At 40.9% G+C, this 18,407-nt stretch overlaps 1 protein-coding gene across 1 annotated transcript in view; it reads right to left on the bottom strand.

Annotated features, from left to right (window-relative positions):
• Positions 1 to 6,136: 6,136 nt before the first annotated feature.
• Brip1 (BRCA1 interacting DNA helicase 1) overlaps positions 6,137 to 18,407 on the bottom strand; it is a 124,562-nt gene continuing 112,291 nt past the window's right edge. Inside the window, 3 exon segments of the mRNA XM_075991226.1 lie at positions 6,137 to 8,626; positions 8,629 to 9,231; positions 11,371 to 11,697. Of these exon segments, the coding sequence (XP_075847341.1) occupies positions 8,490 to 8,626; positions 8,629 to 9,231; positions 11,371 to 11,697 (1,067 nt within the window). The 3' untranslated portion in view covers positions 6,137 to 8,489.

Below are 18,407 nucleotides of genomic sequence, written 5' to 3'. Positions count from 1 at the left end.
GCCCTAGTTACGAGTTTTTATGGGGATGTGAGAACTGCAGATGCTGAGTGGTCCCTGGGTGCACATCTATGTGTAGCAGTGGATGGGATGCAGAACGACAGTGCTCTCGGCAGGGAAGAGACCAGAGACCCAGAGGAAGCCTCCCAGCCCCTCCGTGTCTCTAAGACGGAACTATCTTTACGGTTGGAGGTCACCCATGTACTGAGGAGTGGAAGTTCAGAATTGAAGGAGACACTGGAGACTCAGGGGAAAGTAACGATATGGCCTTCCCTTTAAACTCGAGGGTGCTCAGAACACGAGATAGATTTGTGTAATAATGTAACTATGAAACTGGGTAAAGTTGGAGTTCTCAGAAAAGCTTCTTACAATCTTCCATATTGCAATAAACCAGAAATTCCTCACAACCACATATCCATTTTTTGATAAATGAGTACATTACCACAAGAAAGAATTTCCAATTCCAGAAAAAATATTGAAATTGGGCAAAGCTGCAAAGTACTAAGGGAAAATTATTAGAACCATATGATCCGACCATATGTTTCTACGGGCATTTGTAACCAAAGTAAACAGTGAAATTTGTCGTGAATGGGTCACTTTTGGGAGGAAGGCAGCAGGGAAAACTAAATGTTTTAGCTGAGTCTTTCATATAACGTGTCGAATGGTAGATATTATCATAGAACTTGTTACGTTTGTTTTAAACAGGCAGAAATTTAAATGGATCCACTTGAGTTTTGAAAGCTGGGGCATAATAGCTACTAGAAATGCATGGAATGTAGCGTTCGATTTCAGGGCACACACAGGGCCTGGGGAGAATCACAATGCATCGTTTAGTTACTTCTAGCCAACCCCAGCAACAGGTATGAGCAGGATAGAAAGGAACATGGGGAGCATTCTAGACATCAGCTGGGGAACTCCAGAGGGGCAGCAGGCAGAGCCGTCTACACAAAGGGGATGAGGTCATTTGTATATAAGCCCGGGCCACTGTTTCTTCAGAACAGCTGCTAAAATTCCCTCCCTCTTCTGTGAGCTGCCTTGGTGAGTTACTGCTCATCCTCCACCCAGGTTGAGCCTGCTAACTCGGGAGTGAATTTGCATGCCTTTGGAGCATGGTTCTTTGCAGCCATTATCAGAAACAGATGGATGGATGCTCGTCTATCCCAACATGATTTAGGTGCTTGTACATTTCTTTGTTTTGTATAAACTGAGTTTGAGGTTCTGTCTTGGTTTTTAATTTGAATTTTTTTTTTAACAAGTTTTCTCTGTAGCTTTGGTGCCTGTCCTGGAACTAGCTCTGGTAGACCAGGTTGGCCTTGAACTCACAGAGATCCACCTGCCTCTGCCTCCCAAGTGCTGGGATTAAAGGCGTGCACCACCACCACCTGGCAATTTGAAATTCTTAAGACAGTGAAACCTTTTTTCTTTTTTAAAGATTTAGTTTTACATTATAGGTGTTTTTCCAGCACTGTGTCTGTGTATCATGTGTATGCCTAGTACCCACAAAGGCCAGACAATGTTGGATCCCCTGCAACTGGAGTAACACATGGTTGTCAGCTGCCATGTGGGTGCTGGGAATTGAACCAGGGTCTTCTGGAAGAGCAACCAGTGCTCAAAATCCAGCTCTCCAGTCCAGTGGAAATCATTCTTAAAAATCATGTCAATCTTGCTTTTCTGTTTAGAATTCCCCACTAAAGTAATTTGGTGACTTACAGACTTTAGAAAACCATAAGCAATTTAATCCCTAATTTACCTTCACTCCTCAGGAAAAGCCGAGAAGCCACCAATACCACTTTTAGGGGTTCGAGCAACACCATGGCAGGTAACACACATTTTCTTCTGCTCTGTACTCACTGTGACAAAGGATTTTGTAAAATAGAGTTTAGCATTCAGGAACACTTGGAATTTGTATCAGCCCCAACTCTCAGACAAAGCTTTTAAAATATTTCTGAAATTAATGTTAAATAAGATCACAGAAACAACCATGCTTTCTTTAAAACTAGTGCTAACTGCATGTAGGTTTCTTGCTTGTTGTAAGACAGGCTGACCTGGAATGCCAGGGTTCAAGTGCCTTTGTTCTGTTTTGTTTGGTTTTGGCCACAGGCTCCTGAGTAGTATAAGCAGGCACCTTCGTTCCTCATGGTGACCTGGTAGGGTATGTTTGTACATGTATGTTAATTAATCAGAAGAAAACTCTATACTATAACAGTAAAACAAGCAAATTATAATTAAAATTTATTATTAACAATATGAAATGCAGCTGGGCAGTGGTGGCGCACGCCTTTAATCCCAGCACTCGGGAGGCAGAGGCAGGGGGATCTCTGTGAGTTCGAGGCCAGCCTAGTCTACAAGAGCTAGCTCCACGACAGGATCAAAAGCTACAGAGAAACCCTGTCTCGAAAAACCAAAAAAGAAAAGAAAAGAAATGCAATGCTTGTCATAATAAATTATGGCTATCTGCCACCACAAGGGTGTGGTGTCTTCACTATTAGTATGGCAACTCATCCACGTTTTGGTGATCTGCAGTTGTACTTTAGCCTAACAGTGTCTTGAGAAAGTCACTATGAGGTAAACGACATTAAAAACCATGTGGTGTATTGCCATGGATATGACTGTGGTCTAAGCATTAAGTCTCCCTGAACCCTGGTTACCTCAAATTCAATACAATAAATATCACCTGTGTTGCTGACTCTGCGAAGCCAATGCTGGGAAAGCTCAAGCTCTCAGCGTTTCTACAGGGAGGCGATTTCGATCGCTCTTCTCCGTGCAGAGGGGCTACAAGACCTGAAGACAGGATCAGGGAAAGCAGTGTACCTTGTATTGGCTTCGAGAATACATTGCAAGACTGTAAGCACTCTATCAGATTTAAAAATGACAGGAAATATGCTAAGGGCTGGTGAGATGGGTCAGTAGGTAGAGGCGTCTGCTAAGCCTGACACCCTTAGTTTGATCCCAGGACGCACACTGTGAGGCCTAGAGCCTACTCCCGAGAGTTCTCCTTGAACTGCTGCACTCCCGATGTGGCACGCACACACATAAAATAAATATGTAACTAATAAAAAGAGAGAACCTGTTAAGATGTTTCCTATGTTAAAGAAACTGTTTACAGACTGAGTATGATCTTAGTACATATATCCTATATGTGCCCACACTCAGCAAAACAGTTTAGAGCCTTGTTCTCAACACAGCTTTCACCATGTCTACTCTATGTGAACCGGGATGTGAATTCCTGGCAGAGACAACCCTTTCTTACGGAGATGACCCTTTCTTACGTGTCTTTGGTATTCTGGGGATAGCACAGTTTTGGATGCAAAGCAGACCCTCAGAGTATGTGTGATGGAGGAGTGGATGGATAAAGAAAAGGCAGTCGAATGGAAAGGCTCTTCAGGGAAAGAGTCACAATGCGCAGGACAATTGTGTATCATAAAATGAAATAATTAAGGGGGGCTGGAGAGGTGGCTTAGGTTAAGAGCATTGCCTGCTCTTCCAGAGGTCCTGAGTTCAATTCCCAGCAACCACATGGTGGCTCACAACCATCTGTATGGTGCCCTCTTCTGGCCTGCAGGCATACACACAGACAGAATATTGTATACATACTAAATAAATAAATAAATATTTTTAAATGAAATAATTAATTCATATCATAAAATATTTTCAATATGCAAAATATAATATATAATAAATATTTTCCTTGGAGGTAAACAGAAAATTTAATTTTGTTGCAGGGCAGTAATAGGAATGCAAGGTTTTTACAAAAAGGCCAATATCAAGGCCAATCAATTAGCTGAAATCCAATGCGTAGTTTAGAATCCAACTGCGTCAGCCTACTGCTGCTTATCTCAAACAAAAGTGCAGAAACACAACACCTTTTAAAGACAAAGTTGATAAAGGCACATTCCTTATTGTACAGAAAATTCTGGCCCACATGAAAGTGATAAAGGTTGAAAATTATGACTGGAGAAAGTGGGAGAATTAAATTTGGGATAAGCATTTGGAAAAGAAAAGTTAAGAGTCCAGAAGTCGGTCAACTAAGTAAGCAAAAATGAGAGGCAAGAAACTCGTGCGACCGCTCCACCCAGGCTGTGAGGAAGCTCAGGAGTTCAAGGCCAGTCTCAGCTAGCCATCAAATTAAAGCCAGCCTGCTGCTCGTGTCTAAACCTACAAAACTGTAGACGTCAGCAAATACAACATGAGAGAAAACAAAACCACTGAGAACAATAATCAATAAAATATTGGGCTGGAGAGATGGCTCAGTGTCTGGTTCTAGCACCCATGTATGTATGCATGCTTGTATACATATGCATTCTCTTTGTGTGTGTGTGTGCATAACTCTTACTATGTTTTGGGGTGCTGGGGATAGAATCCAGGGCTTCACACATACTCAGCATGAAATCTACCACTGAAATACACACCAGCTCTAAAAATGGTGCATATCTGTGATCTTAGTTCTTGGGAGGCTTAGGCAGGAAGACCAACCCAAAAATTTAGTGATATTTTGTCTCAATAAATGATTAAATGTGCTAAAAAATTATTAATTGTTAAAAAGACTCCTTTAGTCAGTATTTACTATTAGGTTTTCAAAGATTCATTTCTTTTCCTTTCTAATGCAATGAAACTTGCTTATTAGAATGGGATTTGGTATAAGATGGGTTATTTTGGATCAGTCCCAGAGCACTGAGTTACTAAAGGTAAAAAGGTGATCCAGTGGCTTAGATCCCAGGGACATTATAAGCTCCTAAGTGAGATACAGGAAGCCTAGCCACTAATGGTCCCATCAAATGAAACCTTACTAAACACCTGTTATAAAAAAAGCCATGAAGGCTGGGCGGTGGTGGCGCACGCCTGTAATCCCAGCACTCGGGAGGCAGAGGCAGGCGGATCTCTGTGAGTTCGAGGCCAGCCTGGTCTACAAAGGGAGTTCCAGGACAGGTTCCAAAGCTACAGAGAAACCCTGTCTCAAAAAAAAAAAAAACCAAAAAAACAAAAAACAAAGCCATGAAAATCATTTAAGTCCAGAGGATCATAGCGTTGGTCATTTTTGTTCCAGATAACCCTGTCCTGTGGTGTTCTTTTTGTCTTATAGGATAGATACTTCACAAGAAGGATTTAGTTTCCTTATGCGTGCATTGTCTGATATAGCCTTATATTTTTTAAATTATGAAATTTCTCATTAAAAATACTTCCTTACAAAAGAATTATTGCCTTTACCCTTGCAGACAGACAAGACTACCAAAAATTCATAAAAAAATCAAACTCACTGAGAAAGATTAAAGAGAGGTGGGCATTGTGTGGCAATCCAATATACAAACAATACACCACTAGCTGCTGATGGCTGTGCCAGCTAGTCCTTCAGGTGATGTCACGGCAGGCACTTTGCACGGATGCTTATAAGCACTTCTTTTTTTTTTTTTTTGGATTTTTTCAAGACAGGGTTTCTCTGTAGCTTTTGGTTCCTGTCCTGGAACTAGCTCTTGTAGACCAGGCTGGCCTCGAACTCACAGAGATCCGCCTGCCTCTGCCTCCCAAGTGCTGGGATTAAAGGCGTGCGCCACCAACGCCCGGCGCTTATAAGCACTTCTAAAGGATTAAATACTTTGTATTTTATTTTAAGCAGAAAACAAGGCTAAGTCCTATTTTAGAAAAATGTAGAAATGGCTCCTTTTAAATAATTAGTCTATTGAGTAGAAAGATCACAAGAATAAAAGTAAAGCTTTATGGAAACAGAAACAGTGTCCGGTTTCAAAACCATATAATAAAATGCACAGTAGGGATATAGTTAAGGTGCTCCTTAGTTCCGTCCACAATTTGAGGAAGCTTTACGTGCTCCAGCTACCATTCAGCTGTCTACCCTCTACGTATACCTTCCTTTATGAATGGCCAGTCTCCAGCTGGTAGAGCTGGCGTACGGCCTATGTGCTGTATATACTTTTGACCATAAACGTAATGCTAAATAATTACTTCTTGTGTATTAAACATTTAAGACAAATTACTTGATAATTTCTGCTATGTATTTCAAAGAGTTGGAAAAATACACCAGCCAAAGCATTTTTCTTTGAGTCTGTAACAGTTACTATTGCCATTTGTTTGTCCATAGTGAGGGAAGGCATCGCGGAAGCAGGGGTACAGCAGAGGCACAGCGACCTCACTAACTGCTCTGGGTCAGGTACTCCTTCCACGTCCTTCCGTGTTCCAATTTTAACTCTAAAAGCATCTCTTGTTATCACTAGCAAGATGGTCTATCTCCTACTCTCAAAGGGCCAGTAGCTTACTTTCAGGACGATCATCTTGTTCTGAATGCTGACCCGAGGAGACCCTCTGATCTACTACAAAGCTATCCTTGTATAAAAAATTGTAAATATTTGTGAAATACTGAGAGCTTGGGGAACATTTCTGAAAACTACTTAGTAATATGCAGAGTGTTAGATTTTGGGAAAAATTCATGTATTGGTGGTTAAGTTGGTACCTAACTGCAAAATGATTTGTTTGATGTTTTTCGTGTAGTTTAATGATTCCTCTAAAGGTGATTTCAAGCCGGGTGTGACACCGTACACTCCACCCAGAGCCTGGAAGACGAAAGAGGAGATCTGGGAGTTCAAGGCCGGAATGGAATACGCGAAATCTTGTCTCAAAACCAAAAACAAAACACCCAACCAAACAACAAAAACAGGAAAAGAAGGGCAACTCTCTACAGGTATCAAAAATGCTCAAACTGCACCAGTTAAAATAAATACTCAGCGTTCAAAGTCACCACACCCATCCGTATGTTCCCAGAGTGCAGATAAGACAGCTGAACTTTTCTATACAACTGTATGCTTTATTTTAAGCATTTTGGAACAAAAATGGACTCAGAATAAAATACCAACAGATATTTCTTTAAATTGCTTAAAGGATTTGCAAGCCTTTATAGTCCTAATGTCCGTATTTTATCAATGAAATGAATTCCATGAACGGCAGGGTAATAACGCCATGCGAGTATCAAGTCTGAGGCCCAGCTAGGAGCAGAGGCCGTGTTTCCATCCTCCTCCACGCAGTCTCTCAGACCTGACTACTCATCTATGATTTAAGATCCACAATAGGAGAAAGTTTTTTCCAAAACAATGCAGAAATCACTTTCTAAATTCACAGATAAATTCCTGCCTTGGTAAGCTGTCGATTTAAATTTCATGAATCAGATCTAAACGCTATCAAAATGAGAGCAAATACATGCATATGTGACAATGCACTTACTCAAAAGAACATAAAATATAACTACTGGGAATTTTTGACTTGATAATAAACCATGCAGAGAAGTTAACGCCTTATAAAGTTTCAGTTCAGGCTGGATTCAGCTCCATGCTAGAATGCCCCTTAGCATGCAAGGCCCTGGGCTTGACTTCCAGCTACACATACACCAGACTCTCATCAAAGCATCCTAAGAAGTCTAAATGTCCATTCTTTAGGGGAAAAGTCAGTGGATGTAATTTTGGACTGTATAAATACTGATCATATACAGTTCCACTTCCTGAAACTTGCACACCCCCAAAATTCACAGTAGATTCCTGCTCTTTAAGGGAGCCTATTTCAGAGACTGTCTTATATATGAGTACACGTGCACATATATACACTCATATATATGTAACATTTGCTTATTTATTAAATTTAATAGTTACAGAATTAAAACTTTATACCAGAATGTACCACATCCCTGGCACTGCTAGGATCAGTGTATTATTATCATGTACGTGTACATGTGTACGTGTACACGCTGTGGTCTGTGCATGTGTGAGTGTAGGCCGGAGATTGAGGCACATCACTCTCTATGATGTCAGGGGAGCTAAAAATTTACAATTGATACTTGGAATATTTCAAATGACATCCTATAACTGCATATAATTTTGTTCCTGATATTTTAGTTTTAGCAAACAAAAATGCCCCAATTTCAAGGAAATATGTATACTCTTTCCTTTTTCATTCTAATAAACTAGTTCTAAACATTTTTTTTTCTTTAGACTTTGAAACAGGCCCAGAGCCTCAGTCTTCCATGCGCTGGGAAAGCAGCTGCATATGCTATGCCCAACCTAAGGAGGCTAATGAAACAGCAAGCTTTTGAAGATAAACTATGCTTTCTAGAAACATCTTCTGCGAATTTGAATTAAAATATACGGTAACATATAGATGAAGTGTGTCTAGATTTAACTGAGCTTAATCTTTGTATATTAGTATGAAGCCACATTAAGTGAGCTATAAAATATGAGTAACTGTGTGAACCTGGAAGTGCCTCAGGAAACTAAATATTAGAGGAAAGTACTTTGTATGGATTACCTACTAAAACTCCAGGATAAAACTTGTATTTCTGAGCATAAAATAGACAAATCTGCTAATGAATTAAAACGGAAATATATGTAAAAAATTAAAATTATAACATTTACCCAAAGTACAAATGATTATTTACACAGGGAGGCTCAACAAAACCCTGACAGCATTACCTAACGTCAGGGAGCTCCTCCCTCCGCTGCTTATAGGTCCTCACGTCTCACGTGAGCTTTCCCAGCTCTAACTCGCGTACACGAGGAAGGCTCTGTTCCTTCCACCGGAATGACTCCACTCAAGTTTGTGTCTCTGCAACCTTTGACTTTCATTTCTGGCTGCAGCCAGTTACAGTTTCAAAAAGGTCTTCTGCTGAATTATTACTGGATCTATCGGTTTCATCTACTTCAGTCTTTTCTTCATCACTATCAACAGGATCAAAAAGTTCAGGTGTGTAACACAGAAAGTCGTCTTCTGCTTCTGTTTCCATAGCTTTACTTGAGCCGGAACGCCTGGGCTCTTCACTTACTGGAGGCAATTCACTATCTGGATGTAGGGCTTTCTCTGAGCAGAGCGGCTGTTTGGAATGGTTCTTGGCTGGAGTAGCGCCAACCTTCATTGACGGAGTCATGACTTCTGACTGAGAGCAAGGTGCTAATGATGCGTTTGCTGTTTCGCTGGAGGACACATATTTATCCGTGGGTGGTAAAGCAGTTTTATCTTCTGTTTCTTCTGGTTTGAAGGTGGAAGAACCAGAGGCATGGCTCTCTGATGACACACGTGCAGACGTGCAATTCTTTCCTTTACTAGTGAAGTGCCGTCTCAGAGAATTAAAGACAGGCCAGCTGATTGGCTCTGCTTGCTTCCCGAAAGTTGGGCTTGAGGATCTGGAAATGACATTTTTCTCTGTTTTCACTGTTTGAACAGACTCTTTTCTTAGTATTGGATCACCTAGGAACACAAAACTTAAATCAGTCTTAACTCTGTGCTCCTAGGTAATATTAACTGTTGTGTTAAAATGCTGTTGTTTAATTAGAAATACTTTAACAGCAGTTAAAGTCAGTATTTAATAGCAGCTACCCACAGCAACACTGAACTTTCATCTTGGAATTTCGAGGAGAGAATGTCAACTCTAAAGAAACAGTGGTACTCCAGTAGTTCCTGGCCTGAGTTAAAATCCTATTTGCAAATGACCAAAATATAAACGCTATGAAGACTACAATGCTGCCCAAGAGGAGGAAGGGTAAACAGGAAGTGGAAATGAAGTGGAGAGGGAACAGGCCTGGGGAGCCCTGCAGTGTAGAACGCTGGCCAGCATGTGCAAGGCTGGATCCAGCCCTGTAGGGGGAAAGAAAAAAGAGAACTTTGCCTCAAAAATCCACTCATTAGTGACCAAGAAAAAGCCTAACCCTCTCAAGAACACTGAGGGTTGCAAAGCTACCATTATGTTATTCCTCAAATTATAAAACTGGTCAGCATATAGGACCGGAACTGGATCCTGGGTTTCCTGATTGCCACTGTAACAGCCTTGAAATCACTCTGATACTTTTTAAAAAGCACATAGCATAAAATATTTGAGAATGGGGATGTTTAAGCTACACTGATTATTAAAATTATACCCAATCTCCAGAATCTGGCTTTTTTTTCCTGTTACAGGCCAGATGGCAAATATTTTAGATTTTATGGTCCATATTATGTCTGCTTCAACTATTCAAGTAGGCTAGCTATTCTAGGATAAAAATACAATTGCTCAACTTTGTTGCTTTTGGATTATATAAAAAAATAAATAGGACCTAGTTGCCTTGAACTTTAAACATAAAACAAGCCAACAGGATGGGCCAGGGTTCAATTCCTGATACGTCCATGATTTCTAACACTTGAAGACAAGGGTTTTTTTTTTGTTGTTGTTGTTGTTTTAAGATTTATTTATTTATTATGTATACAGTGTTCTGTCTGCATGTCAGAAGAGGGCACCAGATCTCATTGTGAGCCACCATATAATTGCTGGGAATTGAACTCAGGACCTTTGGAAGAGCAGCCAATGCTCTTAACCTCTAAGCCATCTCTCCAGCCCAAGACAGGATTTTTTATCATTTAAAACAAATGATTCACATCCCAGGGACCTTTCAATTACAGAGGCTTGATGCAGTTAAGGCTGGCTGGCCTTGAGTTCTTTCTTTCTTTTTTTTTTAATTTAATACTTTTGTATTACTATTCCTGTCTAAAATCTGACATTTATTTATTGTGTGTATGGTGATGGGGTGTGCACATCAGGCATGCACGCGGAGCTCATAGGGACGCCTTGCAGGAGTAAGTTTATTCTTTCCAGGTTGTCACACGTGACAGCAAGTACCTTTACCTGCTGAGCCATCTTAGCAGTCCTGGCCTGGAATTCCTGATTCTCTCACCTCTGCCTCCAGCGTGTTGGATTATGGGGTTCCAGGTATGCATCATGATACCCAGTTTAGCTCAACTTTTATAAAGCCTTTACAACAACGTCTACCACTTCTATAGCATCTTACAATGCTATATTTATTATCTTATTTGAGTTTTACAATTCAACTTAGAGGGTTGGGCAGGAAGGTTATTCACATTTTCTATTATAATTTATTTCTTTCTTTCTTTCTTTCTTTCTTTCTTTCTTTCTTTCTTTCTTTCTTTCTGTCTGTCTGTCTGTCTTTTTTTCTATATATATATTTTTTGAGACAGGGTTTCTCTGTAGCTTTGGAGCCTGTCCTGGAACTAGCTCTTGTAGACCAGGCTGGCCTCGAACTCACAGAGATCCGCCTGCCTCTGCCTCCCGAGTGCTGGGACTAAAGGCATACGCCACCACCGCCCGGCTCTATTATAATTTAAAAGGCCAAGTGGCTTGCTCACAATTACAATGTTAGTTAAGTGGCAAAGTTAATGGAAAAGCAGGAAATACACTTTGGTATTTTAACAAAAGCCTGTCCTCATTCAAACATGCTGTATTATCTTATGAATACTTCATGCTATAAACTAACATATTTCAGGAAGTTAATCTGTACCCAAATCATTATCATTGCCCTATTACATCATGAATAGGTAAGTGGGAAGAATTCAACATACTTTTCTTCCTTCTGGAGACGCCGTGACTCGGCACTGAAGGGTTTTTAGCAGCCATCCGGGGATGTTGCAGCTCCTGGACACACACTTTCGCTTCTTCTTTCCTAGAATTTTCTGGCGATAGAGGACTTGCTTTTGACACGCTTGTCAGAGAGCTATCCTCCAAACAGGCCGCTTTCAGGGTAGACTCCCTGTCTTTTATACCTTCTTTGTCTTTTTTGGATGGGTTAGCAACTTTCTGGTGCCTTTTAGAAAACTCAGTCAGGGACTCCAGGGCACTCGCAAAGGTTGAGTGATGCTGGATCTGCTGCCTCACCCATTTAGAGAGTCCTAAAAAACAGCCGAGCAAGTGAGAAACTGGCTACTCAGTAACCAAAATATTTATGCATTAAGATTAACTTTATTGTTTCTCGTGAAGCAACCTAATTTGCATTTGAACATAAGGAATGGTTTTCAATCTTTTATATATTTGAATATATAAAAATATATATATTTGCATGTATATGAGCTATGAAGGGATTATGGCCTGAAAAATGCATCATTAGTTTCAAAATACTTAGCAAGCTGAAAATGCAGGCAGTGTGCCTAACCCACCCCAGCAGAGCTTAGCCACACAGGGAGCCGAGAGCACCACGTGCTTGCTGCTGTGATCACTGGACACACTGGGGGTGCAGTTCCTGCTGCTGCCAGCATCTCAGACACCCGATCACCAGCTAGGCAAAGAGCAAACCGCTCTGCAGTGCGGTTTCTGCTGAAGGTGTGCCGCCTTCACAGCGCGGGAACGGTGAACCGCTGAAAGTCAGACGCGTCTATAAATTTAGTTTTATCAAAATTCCTCAAAATTGGGCAAGTAATATAAGTCAAGGGTGTACGTGCCGTGCAAGCCTGAGTTCAGCTCCTGAAACCCATGCAAGGGTGGAAGGAGAAAAGTAACTTCCAAGTTGTCCTCTGACCTCTACACTTGCCCAAGGGCACTCCTGCTACATCATACATGCTCCTATACAATAATAATGAATAAAACAAAAAATTTAAAATACCTCAAAATATGCATAGCAATACCATGCAGGGCAAGAAACTATAAAGAACACAGAATTCCATGTTATAAATCTAAATTTGCCTCCTGTTCCAAAAATAAACTCAAGATTCAGTCTCGGTTTTTTTGTTTTGTTTTGTTTAAATTTTGTCCCTTCTTCTACTCATTTCTTAAACTACCCTGGGAGTGGAAGATGCAACACTTTCCTGGAGAAAATCATGTCTATTCAAATGGTTACTTATTTACACATTAATGAACACAAGAGATTATGATTTGATCAGGGACTTGCTGAAAGGGTGCATGAAACTATATAAAATGAACCTTAGTAAGAGCTTACGGTGTTTTGCAGTATAGTTAGTTTAAACTAAAATAAAAAATATTTAGATTTAAAAAATATCCGGATTATCATAGAACAAATATCCCTAGATAATGCTGCAAAAAACTGGCATTGTTTTTTTGAAACAATTGTGCTTTTTAAAATTATTCGCTTATTTGTGTGTATGCGTGCATGCGTGTGTGGTAAACATGTGTGAGCGTGGCTTGTGAGCTCATGAAGGTCAGAGGCCGATGCTGGGTGTCTTCCTGTATTATTTTCCACCATACTTTTTGGAGACAAGATCTCTCCTCAGTGAACCTAGAACTCACAGTTTTGGTTACAATGGTTGGCCAAGCAAGTCCCCAAGATCTGTTTTTTCTCCTTCCCTGCATTTCTGATATCACAAATGTATGCACCCTCAGGCAGCTTTCACGTATGTGCTGAGAATCTGCACTTGGGCCCTCAAGTTTGGGCAGTAAGCATTTTACCCACTGAGCTGCCTCCCAGCCCCGCAACTAGCAGCTCAAAAAGTCACCAAGGCATTATACGCTTAAAGATGATAAAACGGGGTTTCACATAACCTAAATTATTACACTGTAATTTCAACAAAAATTTGTCATTAAAATAAATTAAAATAAATTTAATGCATCATGTTAGTATTACCAAAGAAAACACTTCATAATTTATAAATATCCAAAAATTAAAAAAATAAGAAATTGGGAAATATTTGATTCTAAAACATTAATAAATCTGAGTTATAAAATAAAAATTTGAGTTTTTATTTTTTAAGAAAAACACTAACATTAACTTTGTTTTGAAAAATGAGCGTATCAAATGGAAATGTGAAATTCTCTAAAACTGAAAAATTTTAGTGCTATCATTTCTTCATTTTGACCTTTTCATAAACAAAGTCTTTTCAGCACAAGACGTCATTGGCAGTCTTTGAACACTCGGCAGGGTCTGAGCTCCACCTACTGACTAAACACTAGTACTTAGTATTTTTGCTTTTAGTTACTGCTTGATCTGAGGTGCTGCTTTGTTTAGACACAACAAAAGCAGGGGGAAAAAACCCTTAGGGCACTATACTCTGCTTTAAATGCCAAGAGCCCCGTGACAGCGGGCATATTTCCGGCACTGACTGAAGACTGTCACAGTGGATGCAAACCATGGCACGGACCACCTGTTAGACGGCCGTCTACGCACCTTTCTGGCCACCTGCACTCTATTTCCTTTTAGGAAACACTGCTTTGACTAACATGAACTTTATTTTGTATGTATGCATATTGTTTATGTGTGTGCACACCCTTGTATTTGCCTATGTGTGGATGCTGGAGATTGAAGTTAGGCACCTTCTTCAATTATTCTCCACTTTATTTTGAGACAGGATTTCTCCTCTAAGTAGAAGCTTGACAGTTTGGCTACCACCACCTGGCCAGCAAACTCCAGTGAGCTCTAGGGAGCTCCAGCAAGCTGCCTGCCTCCCTTCCCTGCAGCCCAGGAGTTACGGAAGTGCTCCCCACACCTGGCTTTTATGTGGGTGCTGGAGGTATGAACTCTGGCCCTAATGTCTGCATGAAAAGCACTGACCAACTGAGTCATCTCCCTCGTTCTTTAAATAAAGCACAGAAGAATGGAAACATAAAGAAACAAGCAAATAAGTGTAACAGCAAACTCGAAAACAAATCAGTCAGGCCGTCAAAAGATGCACTTACATGAGTGAAAACCTTAGTATTTTTTGAAAAATTAATTTTTGAGAAAGACCTTTTTCTTTGACAATGGTAAATAAAATATTGCTACATTATTAAATTATGTACCACATCCTATAAAACTGAAAAGCAATAATTTAATAGTCAATGACTAAAAAGATTTCTCATTTATAAAGACTTTTCACAAACACATGACAATTCAAAGACTAACTTTTCAGTTAGTGGAAATGGTCCATGTTTGATCTCATGATTCAAATTCTCAAATTCCAAAAAAAAAAAAAAAACAACAAAAAAAACCAAAAACAACAACAACAAAAGAGCCGGGCAGTGGTGGCGCACGCCTTTAATCCCAGCACTCGGGAGGCAGAGGCAGGCAGATCTCTGTGAGTTCGAGACCAGCCTGGTCTACAAGAGCTAGTTCCAGGACAGGCTCCAAAACCACAGAGAAACCCTGTCTCAAAAAAAAAAAAAACAAAAACAAAAACAAATTCTCAAATTCTTCATTATTAACAATGAAGCCATAGAGGTCTAGAGAGATGGTTTAGTTAATACAGTGCTTCTTGACAAATACGGAGACTTGAATCTGCTCCTTAGAACTCACGTTAAAAAGCTGGGAGTGGTGGTGCACACATGTAATCCCACTGCTGAGGAAGTGGAACAGGCAGATCCCTGGGACCTGTGGCCGGCCAGCCTGGCCTAACCAGTGAGATCCTGTTTCAGCAAACATGCTGACAGCTCTGGAGGAACCAAACCTGAGGTTGACATCCAAGTACATGCACACACATGCATTTGTAGCCCCATGTACACATACACACTCCACACAACACACACAAGTCATAAAAATAGAAGCTATAAAAAATATAAAAAAATTATGATGGCAGAACAGGAAACCCCAGATCCCATGTTCCTCCTATAGAAACATGGATCCAATAATTCATGGCCCAAACCCCTTTATGAGAAATCCAGAGACAAGTAAAAAAGTTCTGGAACCCAGGCTAAACCAATTGCATCAGAGCAGGCAGGAAATGTGTGGCACCTCTCACCACAGTCCCTGTCTCGGAACAGTGCCACAGGCTAGGAGAGAAGTCCCTGGGAAGGAGACTGGAGAGTAGGCCCAAGGTTCTGAAGCAGCATTTGCTTCTGTCTGCTCGTCTTGCAGTGCTGGCCGCAGGCTGCTGCTCCAGAACCACAGGACAGGACAGAGGCTGCTCCAGCTCAGTAGCGCTTCAGCACAGAGAAGAATAGTGAGGAAAGGGTGCCAGTTTTCGAGTGAACTGCCTAGGACTGGACTCTCAGCCACTTGGGAGCACTGACATTGTATGGCTCATCCTCCAGTGCCTGGGGCTGCTGAGAACAAGAGAGCTGGATGGGGAGCAGGCCGCTGTGTAAGAGGCCTCACAACAACAGGCAGACAGCATGCACAACAGGTTCTGATCTCTAGGGAGAAAAGGGGCAAAGAGAGAAACAGGCAAGGCCGCCGTCTAATTAGGTATCCACACTGAGCATGCAAAGACATTAGATCCACACAGAAGATCAGAGGGGCTGCCAGCAGCCTAGCAGGGCTGGCAAGTGAAGGTGTTTCTATGCGAAGGTGCTGTAGTAAAGACTTCCGAGACAGAGGTGACTTTCATCAAATGTGTGTAGAGACCAATACAACGTTACAAAGACACAGCCCCATCATAGGAACAGGGTAACTGCAAAAAGAATGAGAGCAGAAGAGGGGAGGAGGGAGATACAAGAGAAAGAGTGTGAGAATTAATCATCAACGAGATAAAGAATGAAAAAACAAGAAAGAACCAAATTCTGGAGCCGAAACGTTCACTCACTAGAGGGGCTCAGGAGCAGATTTGATCAAGCAGAGGAAAACCTTAGCAAAGTCTAAGATGATCTGAAACACAGTTAGAGGAATAATAATAATAATAATAATAATAATAATAATAATAATGATAGAGTGAAGCAAGTCTAACGGAACTATGGGACAACTATTAGACATAACGGTCTATTTTGGGACTCCTAGAAAAGATGAAGCATTTAGGAAGCTTATTTATAGAGAGGTGAAAGGAGGATCAGGAATTTGAGACTAATCTTGGCTACAGAACAAGTTTAAAGCCAGTCTAAACTTCATGATGCCCTCAAAAACACAGAAAAAGGCAGGTGCATGCCCTTCTGAGAGCACTCTGGATGCAGAGGTGGGTGAGTGAGCCTCTGCGAATTTGAGGGCAGCCTGGTCTATACAAGGAGTTCTAGGTCAGCCAGGGCTGCAGAGTAAGACTCTATCTCAAAACAAAAAGTTTAGTGATGCAAAATGGTTTCGTGCTTGTAATCCCAGTATTTGGGGAGCCAAGGAAGACAAGGCTCAATCTTTAAAAAGCAATAAATTAAAACAAAAGATAGATTATAATCAAACTAAGAATAAAGAAAAGAAAATTTAAAAGCAGCAAGCAATCCATCATAGGCAAGGACACTTCCAAAGACTGTCAATGGATTTCTCAGGAGAAATCTCATAGGCTTCCAGGGAATGAGATGATATATCCAAAGCCCTGAAGAGAAAAGCCCGAAACTACTAACTAGGAATGCCTGGTAAAACTGTCCATCAAGAATGCAGGTGAGATAGAATTTCTCAGATTAACAAAGGCGGAGGGAGTTCATGATCGCTAGAAAAGGGAGAACAATAGCTCGTGAAAACACAGCTGGCTAATAAAGGAACTGTATAGACAGTTATCAAATATGCAAATGCAGTAACGACCCCTCCCCATTTTCCAGGGCTGAGGACTGAACCAGGACCCATGTAAGCAGAGAAGCATTTGACCACTCAGCTACATCCAAGTCTTACAAATCACTTTTGATTTTGGCACAGAATCTAAAAGATAAAAGTATACAAAATAATAATCAGTTTAAAATATATAGGTAGATTTATGACTTTAAAAGAGTAATTTGTGATTTTAACACAAGCGTTGGTGACAGAAAAGTAAATGTTGGGGCTGGGGAGATGGCTTAGCGGGTAAACACTTGCCATTCAACAGTGAGAAATGGAGTCTGACTCCCCAGAACCCATGTAAAAGCCGGATGAGTAACCCCAGCGCTCCTACAGAGGTAATGGGAGGCAGAGATGGGAGAATTCCCTGGAGCCCTTGGTTCCTGACCTGGAACACAATGAGAAAACGACAGATACCTTGTTTCAAATAAGGTTGAAGATGAGGACAGCCATCTGAGGGTGTATTCTAACCTCTACCTGTGCACCACATCATGTGTTTGCCCACATTCACACATGACTGCATCACACACACATACACACATGCACATGCATGCACACGTATATACATGTGTACACACATATAAAAGCAAACGTTGAGTAGCATGGCAAGTGCTGTGTAGCAATTTCCTTGGAGATCAAACTGTCCATCTTGGAGGGAAGCCCATTAAGATACAGTGTCTTCTAAAGTAACGGTTCTCAACCTGTGGTTGCGACTCCTAGTGGGGTGGGATTGAATGACCTTTTCATAGAGCATTGAAAATATAATTTACATTATGATTTATAAGAGGAGCAAAAATACAGTTATGAAGTAGCAGCAAAATAATGGCTGGAGGTCACCATGAGAAACTGTATTAAAGGGTTGAAACACTAGGAAGGCTGAGTGTGGCAGAATATTTGATCATACTGTGTGTAGATGTTTCTGTCCCTCCTTGTCTGCCTAAAGTACCTTCTGAACGGTTTAATAAAGAGCTGAATGGCCAGAACTATGCAGAAGAGGATAGTTGGGATTTCTGGGGAGAGAGGCACTCAGGCGAAGACTCTGAGAGGAAGGATGCTGAGGAAGTCGGATCTACTTTAGCGATGTATTGTAGGGAAGGGAGGCAGCGCGCCACGTGGTGGAAAGTAGATTAATGTAAAAGGATTAAGTTTTAAGAGCTAGTGTGGAACAAGCGTAAGCCAAGGCCAAGCTTTCATATTTAAGAAGTCTCTATCATTGTTTAGATGGTCCAA

Source organism: Microtus pennsylvanicus, chromosome 11 (assembly GCF_037038515.1).
Source record: "Microtus pennsylvanicus isolate mMicPen1 chromosome 11, mMicPen1.hap1, whole genome shotgun sequence".
Taxonomy (NCBI): domain Eukaryota; kingdom Metazoa; phylum Chordata; class Mammalia; order Rodentia; family Cricetidae; genus Microtus; species Microtus pennsylvanicus.
The sequence above is the reverse complement of the archived record's forward strand: the minus strand, read 5'-3'. Positions and strand labels throughout refer to the sequence as shown.